This window comes from Suricata suricatta, chromosome 14, assembly GCF_006229205.1.
Source record: "Suricata suricatta isolate VVHF042 chromosome 14, meerkat_22Aug2017_6uvM2_HiC, whole genome shotgun sequence".
NCBI classification, from domain to species: domain Eukaryota; kingdom Metazoa; phylum Chordata; class Mammalia; order Carnivora; family Herpestidae; genus Suricata; species Suricata suricatta.
Genome location: NC_043713.1, coordinates 83223755 through 83245128, shown reverse-complemented (window position 1 = coordinate 83245128; position 21374 = coordinate 83223755). Strand labels below are relative to the sequence as shown.

At 43.4% G+C, this 21374-nt stretch overlaps 1 protein-coding gene across 10 annotated transcripts in view; it reads right to left on the bottom strand.

The window, feature by feature from the left end:
• CCDC62 (coiled-coil domain containing 62) overlaps positions 1–19462 on the bottom strand; it is a 38401-nt gene extending 18939 nt beyond the window's left edge. For 4 of the 10 annotated variants that reach the window (XR_003902512.1, XM_029922156.1, XM_029922158.1 and 1 more), the window contains exons 1-9: positions 19306–19462; positions 17291–17483; positions 14723–14889; positions 12235–12336; positions 9610–9781; positions 6896–6997; positions 4151–4239; positions 3709–3824; positions 910–1638 (exon numbers count right to left, since the gene is read on the bottom strand). Coding sequence is in view for 9 of the 10 variants with exons in the window: in XM_029922156.1 (XP_029778016.1) it covers positions 910–1638; positions 3709–3824; positions 4151–4239; positions 6896–6997; positions 9610–9781; positions 12235–12336; positions 14723–14889; positions 17291–17483; positions 19306–19341 (1706 nt within the window). In the remaining variant the exon portion in view is untranslated. Of the gene's footprint in view, positions 1–909; positions 1639–3708; positions 3825–4150; positions 4240–6895; positions 6998–9609; positions 9782–12234; positions 12337–14722; positions 14890–17215; positions 17484–19022 lie in introns of those variants that run through there. The other 6 variants (XM_029922159.1, XM_029922163.1, XM_029922157.1 and 3 more) reach the window with 6 other exon arrangements.
• Positions 19463–21374: the final 1912 nt, after the last annotated feature.

The window sequence follows — 21374 nt, the reverse complement described above, 5'->3', positions numbered from 1 at the left end:
CTTCCCCTTTTGTGTCCGTGCACATGCTCTCTCTCTCCTTCCTTCCATCCTTCTGCTCCCCGCCAAAAAAGTTTTTAATTTTTTATGCTAATGACTAACCTATTTTCTTCTCTTAAAAAAAAAACCATTAACTTTTACCAGCTTGTTACATACAAATAGTATTTTTCTGGCATGAGTTCAAAAAGTGAGAAGAGGGGTGCCTGGGTGACTCAGGCTTTGGCTGAGGTCATGATTTCATGGTTCATGGGCTTGAGCCCCAAGTCAGGCTCTGTGCTGACAGCTCAGAGCCGGGAGTTTGTCTTCAGATTCTGTGTCTCCCTCTCTCTCTGACCCTCCCCTGCTCATGCTGTCTCTCTCTCTCTCAAAAATAAAGTAAAACATTAAAAAAAAAATTCAAAAAGTGAGAAGGCTTGGGAAATGTAAAATGAACCCGAGGGCAGAAGCACTTGTATACGAAGTATGTCGATGGGGAGGAAGGAGGGCAGGCGGAGGTGAAATTCTTATCTGGGGTCTAGCGGAATGTAATCTTGATTCCCACGGGATCCAGGGGTGAGGAATGCTCCGGAGCAGCATTCTGCTCCGTGAAGTAACCTACTGTTAGTTTAAAAAAAAAAAAAACAATATTTGCCCAACTTCATGACAAGCGGTGGCTTTGTTTTCAAGCAAAACCTTTGCCTCAGAAGCGGTCCTAGGTACAAACTTTTCACTGGAATCTAATACAGTCTCCTTGCAAAACCAGAAACTCAAGTGCCTCTGTGGTGAAGAGAGTCCCCGTTTTGCCCCAGATGTGACTTCTGTTCGCAAACACTGCTCTCCGCCTTGCAGGGAGCACAAGGTGGCCAATGCCCTTCCCGTTTCCAAGCACAGCACGTGGGGGCCCCGGGGGTTCCCAACGCCAACGTTACCAACCTCGTGGAGGAGTTGTATTTCTGTCCACTGGCACTTTCTGCACAAGTACACACGGATTTGTGGCGAACGATTCTTTGCACTTTGGAAGGCTTGAAAATGCTCATCCATTCCATGTCAGACATGTGGCCCGGGGCCTCGATGACAAAGTTACTTGGGTGGCAGCACTCGGGTTCACACTGGTCGCCTTCCCCCAGACAGGCTTCACTTCTATGGCAGCAGGAGACTCCAGACCTTTCCACGTCCTCTTGACATTCAACATCCAGCCTTTCTGGTTGTTTGGCCCTGGAACAGCCGGCCAGGCCCAGGTACACGCTGACATCGTGCCGCTGCCTCTCATCAGATAAGAAAGCTGATATTTCAGAGACTTGTTTCTCTTCATTCTGAGTCCCGATCCTGGTCCCTTTTGGTGACTTTGCATGAATCTTGCAAAACGTACTTTTGTTTTCGGCTTCCATCTGCATTCTTCCTCCCGGAGACCAAGACTTTTGCTTCTCCAGTGAGTCTTTTGTAAACAGAGATGAGACAGCAATTACACTTTTTTCCCCACATGACGTATGGACCTGTAGTCTCTTCCCTTGGCACACATCGCAAGGACTCTTGTCTGACCTATTTTGCTGAATGAGCGTGGTCTCAAACTTTGGGTCTTTAACCAGTGACTTCTGATTTTTCTCCCTCTTAATATCGACTTTCAGGTGGTTATTCTCAAGGTCTGACAAACACATGTCTCTGCTACAGTGGCATTACAAAAAACGGAAGTTATAAGATACACTTGATACCGTCATTCTAAATATTTCACTCAAACACCATTAGTTAAGGCCCGTTTGTATGAACAGAAAAGGCAGAATATATGTATTCTTTCTTCCGAGCCCAATTTCAACCCGACTTTGCGGAAGTCTCTCTGACCAGCGCGCCCACACGCTCACCTTCCCTTCCCGTCTTCACTCCCCCGAGCTTACTGCCTGCACGGCAGTCACTACTTTACCGCAGGTATTATCTAATTAATCACGCAGCCAATGTCCTGTTATAACAAACTGTTCACCAACTTCCATGTATATATCTTGCCTTTTCAGTAGACTCATAAGTTATTTTTTTCAACGTTTATTTATCTTTGAGAAATGGAGAGAGATAGAGCACGAGCAGAGCAGGGTTGGGGAGGGGCAGAGAGACAGGGAGACACAGAATCCGAATACAGGCTCCAGGCTCTGAGCTATCTGCATAGAGCCTGATGCGGGGCTCAAACCCACAAACTGTGAGATCATGACCTGAGCTGGAGTTGGATGCTTAACTGAGCCACCCAGGCGCCCCAACTCGTAAATTTCTCACTGTGTATGCCTTTTTAATATTCCTGGCACTTTAGGGCAGTCTTTAACCCACATTAGGTGCTCTGTAAATACCTGTTCATTGGTCTGTTATTTCCCTTCCTATTAGTGTCAGAGTAAACATCAATAAAGCCAGGACCAAAAAGGGACAGAGATTTAAGGGACAGAGGTACAGTGGAAAGTGCCAAATGTGTTTACCATACTGCATTCACAACCAACCCATGTATCTGCTGGGTATTTACACAGCGATATACTGAAAGCTGGTCTAGAGTAAGAATGGCGTGTGTGTATAAAATTGAGTAAGAATACTAAACAACCATGATATACCTTTTTAACTGTCTTCATGTCACATGTATTCAGGTATTCTGATCTGTAGAGTTCAGACCCCGTAGACAACTCAATCCCCACGTTCTAGAATAGTACAGGCCATTTCACACTCTTGGAGAAAAACTTCACGCTTCTAGCCCAAGTGCCTCTCAGGGGCAATGAGGTCCAAACCAGCAAAAAGCCAGTGCGGTGTGGGCTCTGGCTGCAAGAGGGCCCTGGGCTGATGTGGTAAGCGGCAGCAGCGGCAGCAGCAGCAGCTGAGACACACAGCCGAGCGTGACCCCGTAACTGCCCCCCTCCCTGCCCCCAGCAGAAGGCCACAAAAGAAAAGTCCAGCAGTCACACTGTCCAGAGTGACAGTCGCTCCCCACAACCACCGGTGCAACTGCTAACTACCAGCAAAGGGGTTGTTGGAGTGCAGGCCCCCCCACCCCACCCCACGCCTTTGTACTTGCAGGGTCACACCCAGCGGTGGGGACCTTCCCTCATTCCCATTCCCGGTCACACTTGTAACACTTGTGTTCGGGAAAGCAGACTGAATGTAACTGTGGGGCAATCATATGCCTGTTAAATTAAACCACACCTCACATATTTGTATTTTAACTTTACAGAACCAATTTAATTCACACACTGCTTGTTAGAGGTAAGAAAAGGTGTCTCCTTCTATTAACAAGGGAGACAGGAAAATCAAGCTAAAAGCAGAGATCCCCCTCAGCGAGCCGAATTCCTACCCCATTTACTTAAACCATTGGCTGGTGTTATTTCTTTTAGGCAATACCATGTCCTATGCGTCTTTATTTTGCCCAGCCCCAGCCCAGTGAGTGCTAAATACCGCACGCCGAGTGTGCATGAGAGAGGGCATGATTCACCTCTGTAGTGTCTTCTTGAACTCAAAGCCTTGTACACAACAAACACACAAATACTGCTAATGAATTTCTTTTTATCAAGTGGCTAAATCAGGATCGTTCCTAAAATTCTAAGATCAAGTCTCATCACAACACAGGATTATGATGATAATTACTAGCACATCCATATCTATTCCTTACCATATAGGGAATAATGGTTGATACTGGTCTACAGTAAGTACTTAATAAGTAGACTGAATAATAAAATAAAATACAAGATGATACTAACAGCATCTTACTAAGATTACCTGGATTCCAGAGCCTTTGATTCCTCCATCTTTGAGTCATATATCTGTATTAATTCCTGAGAATTTTCCACATTAAAATTAAGAAACTGCAGATCACTCTGTTGTTTTACATAAATCTGCCATAGATATTGATAAATAAGATGTGACAATAAACCTACATCGAGTCAACATTCAAATGCTAAAACAGATCAGATGGTGACTAGAGACACATGCTAAATATGTTTGCTTTTATTTTTCCTATGTTAGCATCGAGATTTATTAGTATAACTAGTTTCCTAACTTTCATTACCATAAGCAAAACCCTACTGATTATTAAAGATGATATATCTTTAATGTAGTTAGAACTCCAAACATACCATCGGCAAAACTCAACAGACACACACTTTTCCTAATTTGATGTCTGTTTATAAATGTGTCCCACCTAACGGGGGGCGGGCCGTACCTGTCTCAGACTGTGCAGCTCCGCGTCTGTGCGTTCTTGCTTTGACTTGGCAATATCGAGTAACTCATCTTTCCTTCTCTCTCTCTCTGCTATTGAAGAACAAATATTATTCAAATGTTTTTCATCAGCCATATCAACACAAACCTCTGCCTTTCCAAAAGTTTAATGTTCCCGTAACATTTTTCACCCTGCTCCTGAACTTTTGCAACATGCATGGCTGGAGAGCTTTAATCTGTGATTCTGACTAGGTCTTCCACCAAATTTGAAAATTTTCACAATGTAATTAACGCTGAGTCAAAAAAGGATGAGAATTGTATCACTTCTATGATCAAATCACACTGTGTTTGTCTACATGGACACAAAGATAAGAAGTCTAAGTATTAAGAGATGCTTTTACGGATGAAAGGATTAATGACAATTATTTTCTTCTCTTTTTTGGGGGAAGAGGGCATGATTAAATATGTATTCCATTAATTTAAATTTTTTTCACATTACATGAGTACCTTATGAATGCATTTTCATTGCAAAAGCCAAACAACATATTACCTTTATCAACAGATAAACAAATAAATAAATAAATAAATAAATAAATAAATAAAAATAAAAACCGTTTCAGAACTTGGTACATTGAGAACCCACAGGAAGGAAAGGATCTGAAGTGCTGTACAAAGACTAGTACCAGCAAAAAACATTACTATTACGCTGAAAGAGAAATGAAGTGACTCACACGGAAGTCAGAAATCAACAATAAATGCTTCACTTAAGAAGAAATCAATAACTTTATAAGAAGTTCAAACTAAATGTATACAATGACCTTGTAACTACATGAATCAATTTGAAGTAAATCAGATACAATCTAAATAAAAATTTGTAACTTCTATCTCTGGTTCTTTCATGTAACACCTTCTACACGTCTACGTCTGTATAGTATTAGATCTTCAGTGGGCCTAGGAGCCTCGCAGGAACTAGCAGAGTGCCTGGCACAAAAAGCTGACCCAAAGATTGCTTGAATCCAACTGTAAAACTACAAATTTATATATCTTTAGGGTACATATACATTTTGTTTACACATACATTTTTATTAAAAGATTGCTTTGAGACAGCAATCCTAGAAATAATGGAAACATTGACCTCTACTGGTAGAAAACTGCATTTTCCCCAATCTTTAATCACATGACCTTAAAATTAAGAATTTCTTTTATGCGAAAAAATGTTAATAATGCATTTTGCCCTTTAACTTATAGAAATTTATTCTCCTCCCAGAAGTAAGGGCATTGAGGGTATGTAGAAATAAACCCACCAAATGTCAATGTAATTAATTCTACTTGAAACTTCACCTCCAATTCTATGATTTTCCTCATACAAACTACCAAAATGAAAGCCTAATAAAATTTGGCTGGCAGGGACAGGGAGAAGATCTACCATCAGTGGTTCTCAACTAGGAGTGGAGAAGGAGAAGTCTGAACTAGCAGAAACGAGAGGGGTATATAGTGGACAGTGTGTGACAGAATGTGTGGGGGGGTGGGATGCAATATTTATGTTTATCTTGAGGGGGCCCAATTAAACTAGTGAGAAATTTGCTATGCTTTTAAGGTTATTTGTTTAGGGGCACCTGGGTAGTTCAGTTGGCTGGGTGTTTAACGCTTAATTTCAGCTCAGGTCATGATGTCGTGGTTCGTGAGTTTGAGTCCTGTATTGGCTGTACTTGCAGTGAGAAGCCTGTTTGAGATTCTTCCTCCCTCTCTCTCTCTGCCCTTCCCTTCGCTCAAAAAAAACATTTCAAAAACTAAACTAAAATCTATTTATTTTTGGGAGTGAGAGCGCGAAGAGGGGAGGGGCAGACGGAGCAGGAGAGAGAGAGTCCAAAGCAGGTGCCACACTGTCAGCGCAGAGCCAATTCGAGGCTCGAACACATGAATCATGAGATCCTGACTTGAGCCAAAACCAACTCTGACACTTAACTGACTGAGCCAACCAGGTCCCCTGATAAATGTGCTATTTTCAAATCATGAAAAGCTCACACTTAATATTATTACTTCAGGATCGTGCTGGCGTAACACAACACGTGTGTTTTTCCAACTGTAATAATCATAGGTGATCTATTTGCAAAACAGGAAAATGTTAAATTCCTAATTTTTACCTCATATTTGCAAAAGTATAAACACCCTCCTTTTCCAGTTCATAAGATCCTTTCCTAATGGATTTTTAGGCACAGGTATTATGTTTTTAGTGAGAAGTATAGTCACACACTCAAGGTAGAAGGGAGCGAAGGTAATTCCTCATTTTAAACAAGAAGAAACAGGTTAACTGGGAGGTATGATAACAACACACAAAAAATTTTTTAATGTTTATTTTTCTGAGAGAGACAGAGTGTGAGCAGAGGAGGGGCAGAGAGACGGGGAGACACAGAATCCAAAGCAGGCTCCAGGCTCTGAGCTGTCAGTACAGAACCCGACGTGGGGCTCGAACCCACAAGCTGTGAGATCATGACCTGAGCCGAAGCTGGACACCTAACCAACAGAGCCACCCAGGTGCCTCCTTCCCTTTTTTTTTTTTTTAACAACTTTAATATTCCCTGCCTGGTCCCTCCCTGTCTCTCAGAGGCTGTAAAAATTAACTAAAGAACAGAAAACCTACTATTTTCAGAGAGGTGTCATTCCTTCAGTCTGTTGCGGTTATACCATAAAAAGTTTAGGTTACAAATATATAACTATTCAATCACTTAAATTAATTATCTATTTTTACCAGTAAAACCCAATTCATCCTGCAGGCAACTTTTCTCTTGCTTGAGGCGAATGATCTCTTCTCGTTGTTCATTATTTTCTGTTGTCTTTTCATTTAGATCCTCTTCACAAATAGAAGAAAACAAAATTCCTCAAATAAATACTAGTTCCTGGAAGATTATACACGGTGAATACCTCTCACGCCCTCGGCCCCCTTCCAATCAATGTGAAGTCCTATGGGAACTACAACCAAAATATGCCCCATATCTGAGTCTCACCGCCCTCCTCGCAGTAACCTGGTCAGGCTTCCCTGTCCCTGACTGGCCTCCCCTTTACAGCCCATTGTCCAAAGAACAATCAGGGCAATCTTCTCCCTTTTTTAAATTAAGTACACTCTACCCCCAATGTGGGGCTCGAACTCACGACCCCAGGATCAAGAATCACATGCTCTCCCGACTGAGCCAGCCCCCAAGGTAATCTTTCAAAAGTAAAAATCTGCTCACGTCACTTCTCTGCTAAAAGCCCTCCCACCACACTTAAGATGAAGTCGAAATTCACTACTGTAAGCCTCGCATGGACCTCCCTGTCACTCCCTCTTCTTTGTTCTGTTCCTAGTATGTGTCCCAACCTTAAAACCCACTCTAGGGCTTTTGCATTTGCTGTTCCTTCTGCCTGGAAGGCTCTGGGCCCAGATCCTCACATGGCTAGTTCTTCTCACCATCCAAGCTTCTGCTCAAATCTTCTCCTCAAAGTCACTTTCCCAGTCCATTCCCCTTACTGTCTAGTCCACCGTCCATTACCCTGTCATCCTTTAAAGAGATTGACAGAGTCTGCCCCGCTGTCAAGGGGCTTACAGTGGGATTATGGTTTTAGCTGACACTACAAATGGAGACAAAGCCTACAATTTGGCACAAGTCAAAGCATCATAAGAACAAGATTTTAGAAGGCTGAGCCTTTTAAATTAAATCGACCACAATAAACTTTCACCATTTCAACAGCAACTCACTGGCTCGGGTGCAGAAGTGCTGAAAACACTGACTCCATCTGGCTCACGTCTGTGCAATGCCCTCCCCTGGGCTCATGTGCTCCAGACCCCTTGGAGGTTACTGTGTGCCCTAGATGCAATTCGGAAAGGCTTATTCTCAGCTTCCCTCTGGTGCACAGATGGCACCACTTTAGATAACTACCCTTGACCTCACCACAACGCCCCTCACTCCACAGAAGCTGTGGATTAAGGTCTGGACTCTGTGGACAGCGGCCTATGTAGCACCAGGATGGTGGGCTGCCCGACCCCTCCCCCGGCGGTAAGTTATCCTGAATAAAACTTCATATAAATGGTATGTGGAGTGGCTTGCTTCGTTTTTCAGTCTCAGAGTGCCTCCTCCGTCTGGAAGGTACTTTACTGACTCTCCTCCACCTTCGAACAACGAGGCACTGCACTAAGTACAGAGATCAGAGTGCCTCCCACCAAAATATGCCGTTGTTACTCTAAGGTTGCTTGCTGCATGGCAAGAGCCTATCTTTATGTGGAGCTCGATGGCCATTTGCTCTGCCCCGGCGTGGGGAATGGCCAGAGAAATGTGGGCCTACCGGGGCGCCTGGGGGGCTCAGCTGGTTGAGCATCCAACTTCGGCTCAGGTCATGATCTCGTGGTTTGTGAGTTCGAGCCCCACCTCGGGCTCACTGCTGTCAGCACAGAGACTGCTTCAGATCCTCTGTTCCCCTCTCTCTACCCCTCCCCTGCTTGCGCTCCCTCAAAAATAAATAAAACATTAAAGAAAGAAAGGAAAAGTGGGCCCACCTCCATGCTCTCTGTAGAAAAAGGGAAGCTTTCACTCCACCACCCACATCCACACTCACGTAAACAGGACTAACCTATTTGGTATACCTAGCCTCCATCTCATTTTACAGTTTCAAGTAACATTACTTAGGAGGAAATGAATCATGGAGTTACTTTGAGAACAAAAATAGAAAATGAGAACGCAACAGGAATTTTCAAAAATAAAACATGCGCCCAAAAGTCGCTCTGGCGGGTGTGCTGTCGTGGGAAATCCTCAGCCCCTGACATCCCTCTCGCGGAGGGATGGGTATTTCTCTACTGCTGGGCTTTGGGTTTGGCCACATGATGCTTTGGCCAACAGAGTGAGGGTATTTCGGGTCCTCGCGTGCCTCTGCTTCTTCCCTTATTTATTTATTTATTTATTTATTCATTCAGGAAGCTCAATGCCCAACGTGGGGCTTGAACTCATGACCCAGAGATCAAGAGTCGCATGCTCTCCTGACTGAGCCAGCCAGGCACCCCTGCTGATTCTTCACGGTGGCGAAAAATGCCCAGGCCGGCCTACCAAGGATAAGTAAGACTCATAAAGCCCCCAGAGGGGCAGCCCGGCTGGGCCCCAGTGACATAAGCCAATTCCCATCGGGCTGCTATGTGAGCTCATCACAGGCTTGCGGTAGCACGCCACCAAGACACGGTCGCTGCTTGGTCCAGAGCGTAAATTAACAAGAGCTAACTGGTACAGCAAAGGCCAAGAATAATTTAAAAATATAATGCATTATGTAGTTTCCCCCACGTTTGTTATTTGTCTGTAACACAAAAACCACAGCATAATTCTATACAAGTGAAATGAACGTTTCATGCAGGACCTAAGCTGGCCCTACCCTCAGTCACGAGATGAAGTGAACCCAAGGAATATGTGCCCGAGGTAAAATGCTGGAGTTGACGTCTCTCCTTACCTTTTAGTTTATTGACTTCAATTTTCAATGCCTTCAGTTTCTGCTTGTAGTCTTGTTTCTCCTTCACGATACAGGTCTCCACCATCTTGGCGTCACGCAAGGCATGCTCTAACAATTTAAATTTTCCTGAGCAGTCTGAAATGTGATTGACGGCCTCGATAATATCTTTGTCCTAAAAACCAAATTTGAAGGCTGTTCCATAAGATTTTTAGGTTCCAACTAATCAGGGTTAAGATCTTGCTGTGAGCCAGGCTCCGTTCTAGGCACTTCACTGCCACCTCCCGTAACCTCCACAGGGACTCTCTGAGCGAGGTACTACCCTTATCGGCGTGTGACAGATGAGTCAGTAGTAAAAAGCCCAAGATTATGCAATGAGTTGAGAAACGGAGCTCCGATCTGCACCTAGTTAGCTGGCCCCGGCGGCCGCGCAGAAGCACCGGACTTAGGCGGAGGGTCTCGGGAAGCTTCTACCACAGCGTGAACACGCAGCAGGAGAGCCGCTGCCCGCTGGCCGGGGCTTGCTCTCTGCATTACAGATAAATCCCATGGGCCTCTCTCTTCCCTTCTTTTCTGCTTGTTAAAATAGCAGACTCCAAGACCTCATTCCCAAACTACCCAAATCAGAACCTCTTACTGGTGAGGTGGTTGTTTTAATTACAAAAAGGGTATGTGCTTGTTGGAAATCCAAACGGTACCTAAAAGTATAAAAATATTAAGTAAAGGTTCCCGCCCTCCCTGACTCACCCAGACTATTATCATATATAATCATAATATAATAATGGTTATTGTTAGGTTTTATCCCTGCTCAAGGACAAGTGTTTCTGCCATGGTGTCACATACGCATTCCTGAAGACACACACGGTCCGCACGTCTTACATTAGGAGGACTTAAATACGCAAACACAGTTCAGCAAATGCGAGGACAGACACATCAGTCAGTCAACCTTTCTCAGCACCTTCATTAGTGCTCACAGGCTCACCAGGGGGTTTGCTAGAACGGAAACCATAGTGCACTCAACTGGTCACTATTTGACTCAAAACAATTCCATAGATTTTAATATTTTCTCTTCAATTAAAAAAAAGTTAATGTTTATTTATTTTTGAGAGAGAGAGTGAGTATGAGCAAGCAGGGGAGGGGCAGAGATAGGGGGCCAGAGAATCCCAAACAGGCTCCACACTATCAGTGCAGAGCCCAATGTGGGACTCATACTTGTGAACTGTGAGATCATGACCTGAGCCGAAGTGGGACTTAACCAACTGAGCCACCCAGGCGCCCCTATTTAAAAAAGCTTACCCATAACCAATTTAAAACAGTCAAATGTAGGGGCGCCTGAGTGGCTCAGGAGTTTAAGTGCCCAACTTTGGCTCAGGTCATGATCTCACAGCTCATGGGTTCGAGCCCTATGTTGGGCTCTGTGCAGTCAGCTCAGAACCTGGAGCCTGCTTTGGATTTTGCATCTCCCTCTCTCTCTCACCCTCCTCCCTCACACTCTTTCTCTCTCTCTCAAAAATAAATAAATATTAAACAACAACAGCAGTAAAATGCAGGAGGAAATTACATATGAATTAGCAGGAGTGTCCTATTACACCGAAATCATTCTCTATTCTCCAACTGCCAAGCATACGTGACGGACAGGCACAAGAGACTGTCAGCCAATCACTGATCATGGCATATTGGTAGCTCTATCAATTACTTGATTGCTAATAATTTTTCTCTCCATTAAAAAAAGTTAGCAAGCAATCTGATGACTGCCAATGACTTTATGACACATAACATTGGAGACTTCGGAAAAAAACAATCCAGACATGCTAAGCCACAGGATGAGCTGTGGAGACAGACACCAAAAATGGGGTCCTACCTCCTCTCTCAATACCTTAGGGACATCATTTTTGTTGTTGTTGTTGTTGTTATTTATTTTTGAGAGAATGCAAGCAGGGGAGCAGCAGAGAGGGGGGACAGAGGATTGGAAAGGGGCTCTGTGCTGAAAGGCTGACTGCAGCGAGCTGATGTGGGGCTCGAACTCACTATCAGATCATGACCTGAGCCAAAGTCAGACGCTCAACTGACTGAGCCACCCAGGTGCCTCCTTAGAGATATAATTTTAAACTTGTTTCCCTCTTTTCTAAAATGAGAATTTTATTGTTTTAATTTTTTTATGTATAAGTAATCTCTACACCCAACCAGAGGCTCGAACCTACAACCTGGAAATCAAGAGTTATACGCTCCACTGACTGAGCCAGCCAGATGCCCCAAAATTGAGGATTTATGTTATTCTATTTCTAATTTTTTTAATTTGTTTTTGAAGGAGAGAGACAGCACAAGTGGGAGAGGGGCAGAGAGAGTGGGGGAAACAGAATTCTAAGCAGGTTCCAGGCTCTGAGCCGTCAGCACAGAGCCCGACACAGGGCTTGAACTTGTGCCTTGAGATCATGACCTGAGCCACAGTTGGACGCTTAACCAACTGAGCCACCCAGGTGCCCGTAAAATGAGAATTTTAAGAGAGAGAGCAACATTGGCAGTTCTACCATCTGATTTGTAACGGGACTTAAGTAAGATGCTGCACGTGACTCCACTGTCTCAAGCACAAAGTACCCTGGCAGATGGAGGTGTCGCTCTTTGAATTACCTTCAGCTTTATCATTGTAGTGAGAGCCTGTTCCCGTGCTTGCAGTTGTCCGACCTGGGCCGAAAGCTCCACCAACGTGTTGCTGAGGTTTTCGTTTCTAGCCTACAGGAGAACACATAAGATACGGAGTCATCTAAAAGCTTTCATTACTATCATTAGCCACAATCTGTGCTCAGTCTTCTATTTTTTCTGTAACTTTTACTTAGGAACAAAGTAGGCCAAGGAAGCAGTCAGCAGAAAGGAATACAAGGATCTCTGTCCATTACCTCTAGCGTTCTCTCAATACTTATGTTTGCCGGGGCACCTGGGGGGCTCAGTCGGTTAAGCATCAGGCTTTGGCTCAGGTCATGATCTCATGGTTCATGGGTTTGAGCCTCGCGTCGGGCTCTGTGCGGACAGCTCAGAGCCTGGAGCCTGCTTCCAATTCTGTGTCTCCCTCTCTCTCTGACCCTCCCCTGCTCATGCTGTCTCTCTATGTCTCAAAAATAAATAAAAAACCAAAAAAAATTTTTTTAAATACTTATGTTTGCCCTGCTGAATCATATTGGTTATGCTTATAAATGTCTATTTCCCAATCTCTTCCACGTATAATTCTAGGTAGAAAAGAAAATAAATGAAAACTGGCTTGGGAAAAGATTCCCTTTGCTGAAATAAAGTAGCATTAATGACCTTCTGCGCATTGTTATTTCTTACTCTTTGTTGAAAGAACTTCACTTCATGTTGGGGTACTCTCCCTTACCAGGTATTTTTTCCCCCTTAACCACAGAACTACATGATTGATGTATTTGGAAATACAAACTACATCATGTATCTTGTTGGGAAAAAAAAGAATAATGAGGCTTTTTAAACAGTATCTTCATGAAGGAAACTTAAATGCATGTTACTAAGTGAAAGAAGCCAATGTGAAAAAGCTACTTCTTATATTCCCGCTGTAAGACATTCTGGAAAAGACAGAGATAGTAAAGAGGTCAGCGGGGCCAGGGGTTAGTGGAGACAGGAGTGGAGCACAGGCTTTTCAGGGCAGCGAAGCTGCTTGTTCAACAGTACAGTGCCGGGTACATGTCGCTGCACATTCGTCAAAGCCCACAGATCAGACGCCGCCGAGAGTGAACCCAAACGTAAACTATGGACTTCGGGTGATAATGACGTGTCACTGTAGATTCACCGATTATAACCAAAGTACTACTGTGCTGCAGAATGTCCATAGCTGGGGAGATTGTGTTTGCTGGTGGATATAGGGGGTGCAAGGAGAAATTTCTGTACATTCCACATGATTTTGATGTGAACATACCACTGTTCTAAAAAATAAAGCTTATTTGTTAAAAAAAAAAAAAAAGTCTTGTTGCTACAGACCGAATTGCACCCCCCGGAAACACGTGCATGTTGAAGCCCTAACATCCTACAAGGTGTTATCTGGAGATGCTCGTTTGAGAGTAATTAGGTGTAAAAGAGGTCATGAGGGGGGACCCTCGTAATGGGATTAGTGTCCTTATAAGAAAAGACACCAGGGGCGCCTGGGTGGCTCAGTCAGTTAAGCGTCTGGCTTCAGCTCAGGTTCAGCTCACGGTTTGTAGGTTCGAGCCCCGCATCAAGCTCTGTGCTGACAGCTCAGAGCCTGGAGCCTGCTTCAGATTCTGTGTCTCCCTCTTTCTCTGACCCTCCCCTGCTCATGCTGTCTCTCTCAGTCTCTCAAAAATAAATAAAAAACAGGAAAAAAAATTAAAAAGACACCAGAGAGCTTATTCATTGTCTCGTACATTTCCTTTTTCTTTTTTTTTAAAGTAAGCTCTATGCCCAACATGGGGCTTGAACTCATGACCCTGAGGTCAAAATTTGCAGGCTTCCCTAACTGAGCCAGCCAGGCACCCCTACGTTTCCATTTTTTCCATGCAATATGTCACTGGATTCTAGAATGCTTTTATTTATCTTATACCCAGAAACTATAGAATAATTTGAAAAAATTAATAAAGGCATGATCGTTATGAAGCAAGCACAATATGAAGGCTAGAACAACAAAAATATGGTGCTCTCTCCGTGCCTCTCATAAAAGAGGTTCAAATAATATTTGATGACCAGTCAAACTGGACTGGAAAATCAGTCTTAACAGATTTTATCCCCAATGTGCCACGAACATGACACAGATATTGTTTACCATGTCAGACAGGGCTCATTTAGAGAGCCTAGCTGGAAGCTACCAAAACTTGATGTTACTCATCTCAGACTTTGAGAAAAGCTTTCTAAAATAACCCGTTGTTGATGAAATGACAGATGCTCCTAGACCCAAAGGCCTGACAGTTAGAAAAAGGGTTGACGGAGTCCATCTCCAACCTAAGCCATCCGATGGATGCAAGACCATGGTGCCTGACAGAAGGACAGATTTCATACACAGGCATGCATTTTAACGGAAGCAGTTACATCCAATTTCTCAATAACTGAAAAACACAAACAGACTTTGGGCTAGGGAAGCTCGTCACAAAGTAAAACCAACCTCCAGATCTTCAGAAAGGAGAGAGGAATGGGTTGCCTTTTGTGCCATTTCCTGAAGCTGCAGTTGAGTCTTCTGAAGAGCCACTTGGTATTCAGTTTGATTAGATTCAAGAGTTTTTACCTTCTTCGTGAGTGACCTGATTATTTCAGTTCTTTTATGGAGTTCACCTGAGGGAAATTTCATCAATAACTAACTTGCGATCAGATCTGAGGCGTAAAATCCATGATGTTCAAACACATAATTGAAAAGGTAAGTGTGCAATGGTGCGCTTAGGTGGTTCAGTCGGTTAGGCACCGGACTCCTGATCTTGGCTCAGGTCATAATCTTTTCATGGGTGAGACCGAGCCCCACACTGGGCTCTGTGCTGACAGCGTAGGCCTGCTTAGGATTCTCTCTCCCTCTCTCTCTCTGCCCCTCCCCCTGCTGTGTACTCTCTCTCTCCAAATATATAAACTTAAAAAAAATAAAATAACAGGTAAGCATGCTAAAGGATTTTTTAAAGGATAACTCTTTTTAAAAAGTTTATTATGAAATACACAATACCATCCTCTAGTCAAGAAATAGAACGCTGTTGGCAACCCAGAAGCCCCTGGGTATCACTTCCTAAGCACAATCTCTCAAGTTTCCACTTTCCCAAACATTATCCTTAACTTAATAATTTTCTTGCTTTTCAATTATTTTACCTCCTATGACCACATCCCTAAATATATGGTTTGATTTGAACCATATATTATACTCAGAATTATACTCTGAGTTCTTCGGTTTGCTTTTTTCATTTAAGATTATGATCCTGAGATTTATCCACATTGTTGTGGTTAGCTGGTGCTTGTGCGCTGTTGTTGCTACATGATATCCCATTTTCTCCTGGGGTCACCTGCGTGGCTTACACTCTGCAGCGATTATGAACAAGGTCGCTGTGAATATTCTTATACACATATCATGGTGCATTTTTGCAAAATTTCTTTAGACCTTTGCTATTACTCAAATGGGGTCCTTTAGTTGCCAGCACTGATATCGTTTGTCAAAATGCAGACTCGTAGGCCCCAGACCTATTGTATCAGAATCTACATATTAACAAGATCCTTAGATAATTCATGTGTCCTCTCAGCTGTGGGTATATTCCTAGAAGTGGAAATGCTGGGGCCATGAGCCATGTTTATCTTCAACTTTGCTAGATGCTCTTAAATGATTTTCCAAAGTAGTTGCGCCAACGGACACTCCCACCTGCAATGAATGAGTCTTCCGTTGGCTCCACACCCTTACCAACACCTGCCAGTCCAATAAATGCAAATGTAGCTCATCATGGTTTTATTTGCATTTCCCTAATTAGTAATGAGAATAATCATCTTTTTCACATATTCACTGGCCAGTTCTCCATGAAATGCTGATTAACATTTCTTATTTTAAAACCAGATACTGATGGCTACATGTTATCTTCATTCTTTAACATATTTAAGATATTATATTACAACTAACGAAACACTGATTATGTGTTTACATGTATGGAGGGGTACAGTCAGAGTAAAATCAAATGATCATCAAAGGAATAGAAAATTACGCCTATTTACATACTCATGTCTACAGAATCCTTTATGTAATGTAAGTAGAAAAAAAAAAAGAGGTGGTATATGGTTATCTTTCTATTAAGAAGATCTAGTGTCTTCCCTTCTAGTACAGTCTAAGTACGTAGTGTCACTAGAATATTCAGACTTTAGGGCACCACGAAAGGATGACAGAATTAAAATATGGCACAAAAGAAAATTTTTTCCAACCCGTTTTTGAGACTGTTGTATTTTAAGACTATTTTAGGTACTTCAGATTAAGTTCAATACAAAAAGTTTAAAATCTTTGAGTCAGTCCAACAGGAATGGCTAGTCCGATGGCATCTTTTTTCATATTCTAGCTCAAAACTAACTTCTTTTGGATTCATTCAGCTTAAAAACTGGAACTCTAACCTGCATCAGATTCTGGGTCTCCCTCTCTCTCTGCCCCTCCCCTGCTTACCTTCCGTCTCTCTCTCTCTCTCTCAAAAATAAGCATAAAAAAATAATAAAAAATAAAATTAGAGCTCTACCCAGGGGCACCTGAGTGGCTCAGCCGGTTAACTGTCTGACTCCTGATGTTGGCTCAGGTCCTGATCTCACCGTTTGTGAGTTCGAGCCCTGCCTGCATCAGGCTCCGCACTGACAGTACTCTCTTCTCCACCTCCCTCCCTGTGCCCCTACCTTGCTCATGCTCTCTCTCTCAAAATAAACAAACCTTAAAAATAGAAAAAAGGAACTCTATCCAGCATCCTTTCTACATTTAAAGTGTCTGTCCTACGTTAATTCACATTGTGTTTGTTCGATTGTGAGTGTTCATAAAGGCCTCCTATCTTCAACTCAACTGAACTCCAGGACAGCAGGCACTGCGTTGAGATACTCCTTCTGTTATCTTTCCCATGAACTCACCCCCTCCCCACTCCTTTTTTCAAATGTATTAACATTTACATACGTTTCTGTCTAACCCGTGAGTCCTTTTAAAATGCTGGCATATAGAAGTAAGAGATACTGCTAATGTATTTCTGACCCTCTAATTTGCTGCAACGTTCTTCCAAAGTCAACACTTTCTGCCGATCCTCTTCCCATGAAAGAAGTTGTCTCTGATGCACTGCCACCATGTCATTGAGCTCTTTATCTCGATCCTTTAATTCTCCAATGAGCAGCTGCAGCTCTTTCCGCTGCTTCTCGATCGTGGAAATCTCAACTACCGACCCGATGTTCTAAACACAGAAAGTAGTTTTACATCAAAAATAAATAAATAAATACATAGATACAGCAGCCAAAGCATATTTTCCAAATAACTGTATCTTCTTTTTGCTGCCAAGTCAAGGCCGTTAAATTCTTTTTTATTCACTGGTTATTATATGGCCTCAACATTACATGTATTTAAATAAGTTCAGGCCTACTATGCAGCCTGTCTCTCTACTTTTCTGTCTAACCACCACACACACCACTCTTAAAAAGCAGGGCCATTTGTCCCACCTTCAGTAGCTAATCACAAATAAATTCATTTCGGCACTTTTGTGTCTTTGCTGTCAACCCACTCCTTGTATCAATGAACAATATCATCCTGTAATTTGGCCCAACAGTTCTGGGTCGATCAAGTAAAGGAAAACATGAAGTATTAGTGTTTAAATGAAAATAATTCTCACAACATCGCGCACATATATTCCATCTTCCAACAACAATTTAATGTTGGGATTGGTCCAAAATCAACATGCCTGTTCATAAACACATTTTATAAAGGAATATTTTCAAACGCACACAGCAACAAGGGAACTGGACAATAAACTCTCTTATGCTCAGAGCCTGGGTCCTACCATCAAGTTTCAATTTTCCTTTTTCTTTCTGTTATTGATAAAATATATATATACTTCACTCTTACATAATTTGGTATGCATCTCTAAAAATGAACTTTTTTTTTTTAAATATAACCATGATGCCATTTCATACCTAACAAAAGTATCTACAATACCCGTTAAGCATACGTCATTTTTAAGTTTGGTGCATGAAGTTGATCTGACATAAGTGTGAATCTAGAATTAACCATTTTAGTGGCTCTATAATATCGTACAAGTTACTTAACCTCACTAAGCTTTGGTTTCTTTACCTGTAAAATGGTAATAACAGGTAAACGTCTTAGAGTTGTGTGTATTAAGCAAGATAAACTGTGCAAAGCACTCCACATTACTTGGCACAGGGTAGGCATTCAGCAAACATCTGCCTTTTTACTTTTCTTCCAAGGAAAGATTTTAGATACCGACTTAAACACGTGAAACGGAGACGTAGCTTTTCCAAACATTAGCTATTATTAAGATTGTAAATGACATTTTCGAAATATGGTACTGCCCCCTACCTATGAAATAAAGAACTAAAAGTGTTCCTTTGAAAGATCACCAGAGACCCATGTGTACCATTACTGCTTTCTGAAAAATAAGATTTATAAATAAATAATGACGGAGTTCCAGTTACTTACTGGAACACAGAAAATGGAATTTGGATCAAGCGATTCCAAATCACAAGACCTGAATGCCGGTCTTCGGTAAACCGTTCACTAATTCATTCAACCAATATTTAGCGCCACATGGCTGCGCGCGCCGGAAAGGCGCACAAATTCTGGGATAGGAAAATAGGCAATACGCCAGAGCATGCAAAAAAGCTCATTTCATCGGAGCGATGAATGCGAAGCTCACTTTTCATCTACACTCACACTTATAAACGCAAAGGTCGCTTTAAACACGTTTAAGGAAATTACGGACAGGAAGCGAGGTGGCCCAGAGAAAAGCAGCTCTCCAAACGTCCAGCTGGGGTTAAAAAGTGAGCGCCTACTGCTCGCCACTCGTCTCCGCGCCTGGGCTGAATGTCGTTTCCACTAAGGAAAGGAAACCTGCGACGCTCCGTTTCTCCTCTTGGTACTGTGTATCGCTTCACATTTTAAGCAGAAACCGTCCCTTTAAAACCACCCAAGTTCGGCCCGAGGTTCGCTGTCCACTCGCAGGGGGACGCGCCGGCGGAAACGGTGAGCCCGCGGCGGCCGCTCACCTGGCGCCCGGCGAATAAGGTCGCGGAAGGGTTCATGGGTGTTTCCTCCGCCCCCGGAGAAAGTCGGGGAGCGCGGCGTCACCTGAGAAAGGCCATAGGTGCACCTGCCCGGAGGGGGGACGAGCCCCGCGCCCACGGCCCACCCAAGGGAGCGCCCAAACCGCCCGCCCAGGGGAACGCGCCCGCCGGCCCCGCCTACGGCGTCGCCGAAGGGCCACCCGGCTCTCGCGAGACCTCGGAGCCTGTGCTCCCGGCTCTCGAGTTTCCCGGGGGTTACAGGCCTGGGAAGGTTTCTCCGCGAGTGTGAGGGCCGCTACTCATGGTCCGCAGACAACCGGGTTTTCCCCATTACCCAGCGAACGGGGAAGCAAATTAAAGGCTGTTTGTGCCCCCGTCACCCCAGTTTATGAAAGCCGATTGCTCACTTCTTTCCCAGTCTTGTTAGCCGCTGTGTACACGGGGCACCGCCAAGGGTACCTGGCCGTTGGCGCGAATGCCTGGACGGAGGGGGACGCCGGCCGTGGTGGTTAGCGGCTGCGGGCCGTCCTAGCGACTGCTGGAAACTAAGAACCACAGATTAAGAGAGGAAAACACGATAAAGCAAAACACGTTTTTATGACCCTTGGTGAAGCTCTTAAGTAACAATGAGAACTTTGGCAATTGGTCATGACAAAATCTACCATTCTGGGGTGAATATAAGTTTTTTCACGTGTTATCTCAGCCATCCTTCTCCCTTTAAAAAAATTTCTTTAATGTCTATTTTTTTTTTGATAGAGACAGAGCAGGAGCGGGGGGAGGGGCAGAGACAGAGAGGGAAACACAGAATCTGAAACAGGCTCCAGGCTCTGAGCCGACAGCACACAGCCTGACGTGGGGCTGGAACTCACGAACCATGAGATCATGACCTAAACCGAAGTCGGCCATTTACCCAACTGAGCCATCCAGGCGCCCCAATCCTTCTCCTTTTACCCTTTACACAGGAACTGGATTATGAAAAAAATGACACATATTTAACCCCTGGTCACCCACTCCCTACTCTTTAACCCATAACATGACATTAGCAGCAAGACAGATTAACCAAATACAGTATTCTACTATTTCAACCTTACTTTTTGACTATGAATGAGCAAAGCATGTCCTTGTGTTCATAAGACAACATTAAGTAAAAACGGAAAAAATTAAAATTTCTTGCTTGGAAGCTTTAGTGATTTGGGTGGTACTTGCCTCCTTAGGATACACAGGATCCTTTAGGAGAACCAACAAGAAAAAATAAAATCAATCCATCAATCAATAAAAGAAGGGGCACCTGGGTAGCTTAGTGGGTTAAGTGTCTGACTTTTGGCTCAGGTTATGATCTCAAGGCTTGTGAGTTCGAGCCCCATGTAGGGCTCTGGGCTGATGGCTCAGAGCCTGGAGCGTGCTTTGCATTCTGTGCCTCCCCCCTCCTTACTCTCTGTGTCTCAGAAATAAATAAAAACATTTATTTAAAAAAAGAGAGAACCAACAAGACAATGTCTAAGATTTAAAGTCCAGAAAACAAATTCTGACGAGTTAAAAACATACCATCAACAGATGACTATACAGTAAAACCTTGGTGGAATGAGAAAGATAAAATGGAATGTGGGTGAATGTCAACTTTCCAGGTAAGGAGCATTTCAATTCATGTTTGCCAAATTTTACTACTGTTAAAATGTGGTATTTTTCTACCAGGCGATCACATGTCTAACACTCAGTGTAAAAGTAGGTGTACAGGGGCGCCTTGCTGGCTCAGTCGACAGAACATGCAACTCTTGATCTTGGGGCTGTGAGATTGAGCCCCACATTGGGCACAGAGATAACTTAAAATCTCAAGTGATACCTGGTTGGCTCAATTGGTTGTGTCTGACTCTTGATTTTGGCTCCGGTCATGATCCCAGGGTTGTGGCATCAAGCCCCGCATTGGGCTCCACTCTGAGCATGGAGCCTGCTCAAGATTCTCTCCCTCTTTCCTACTCACACACTCTAAAAAAATAAAATCTCACCAAAAAAAAAAGGTTATGTACATAAAGGAGAAAAAATGAGGCTCATTT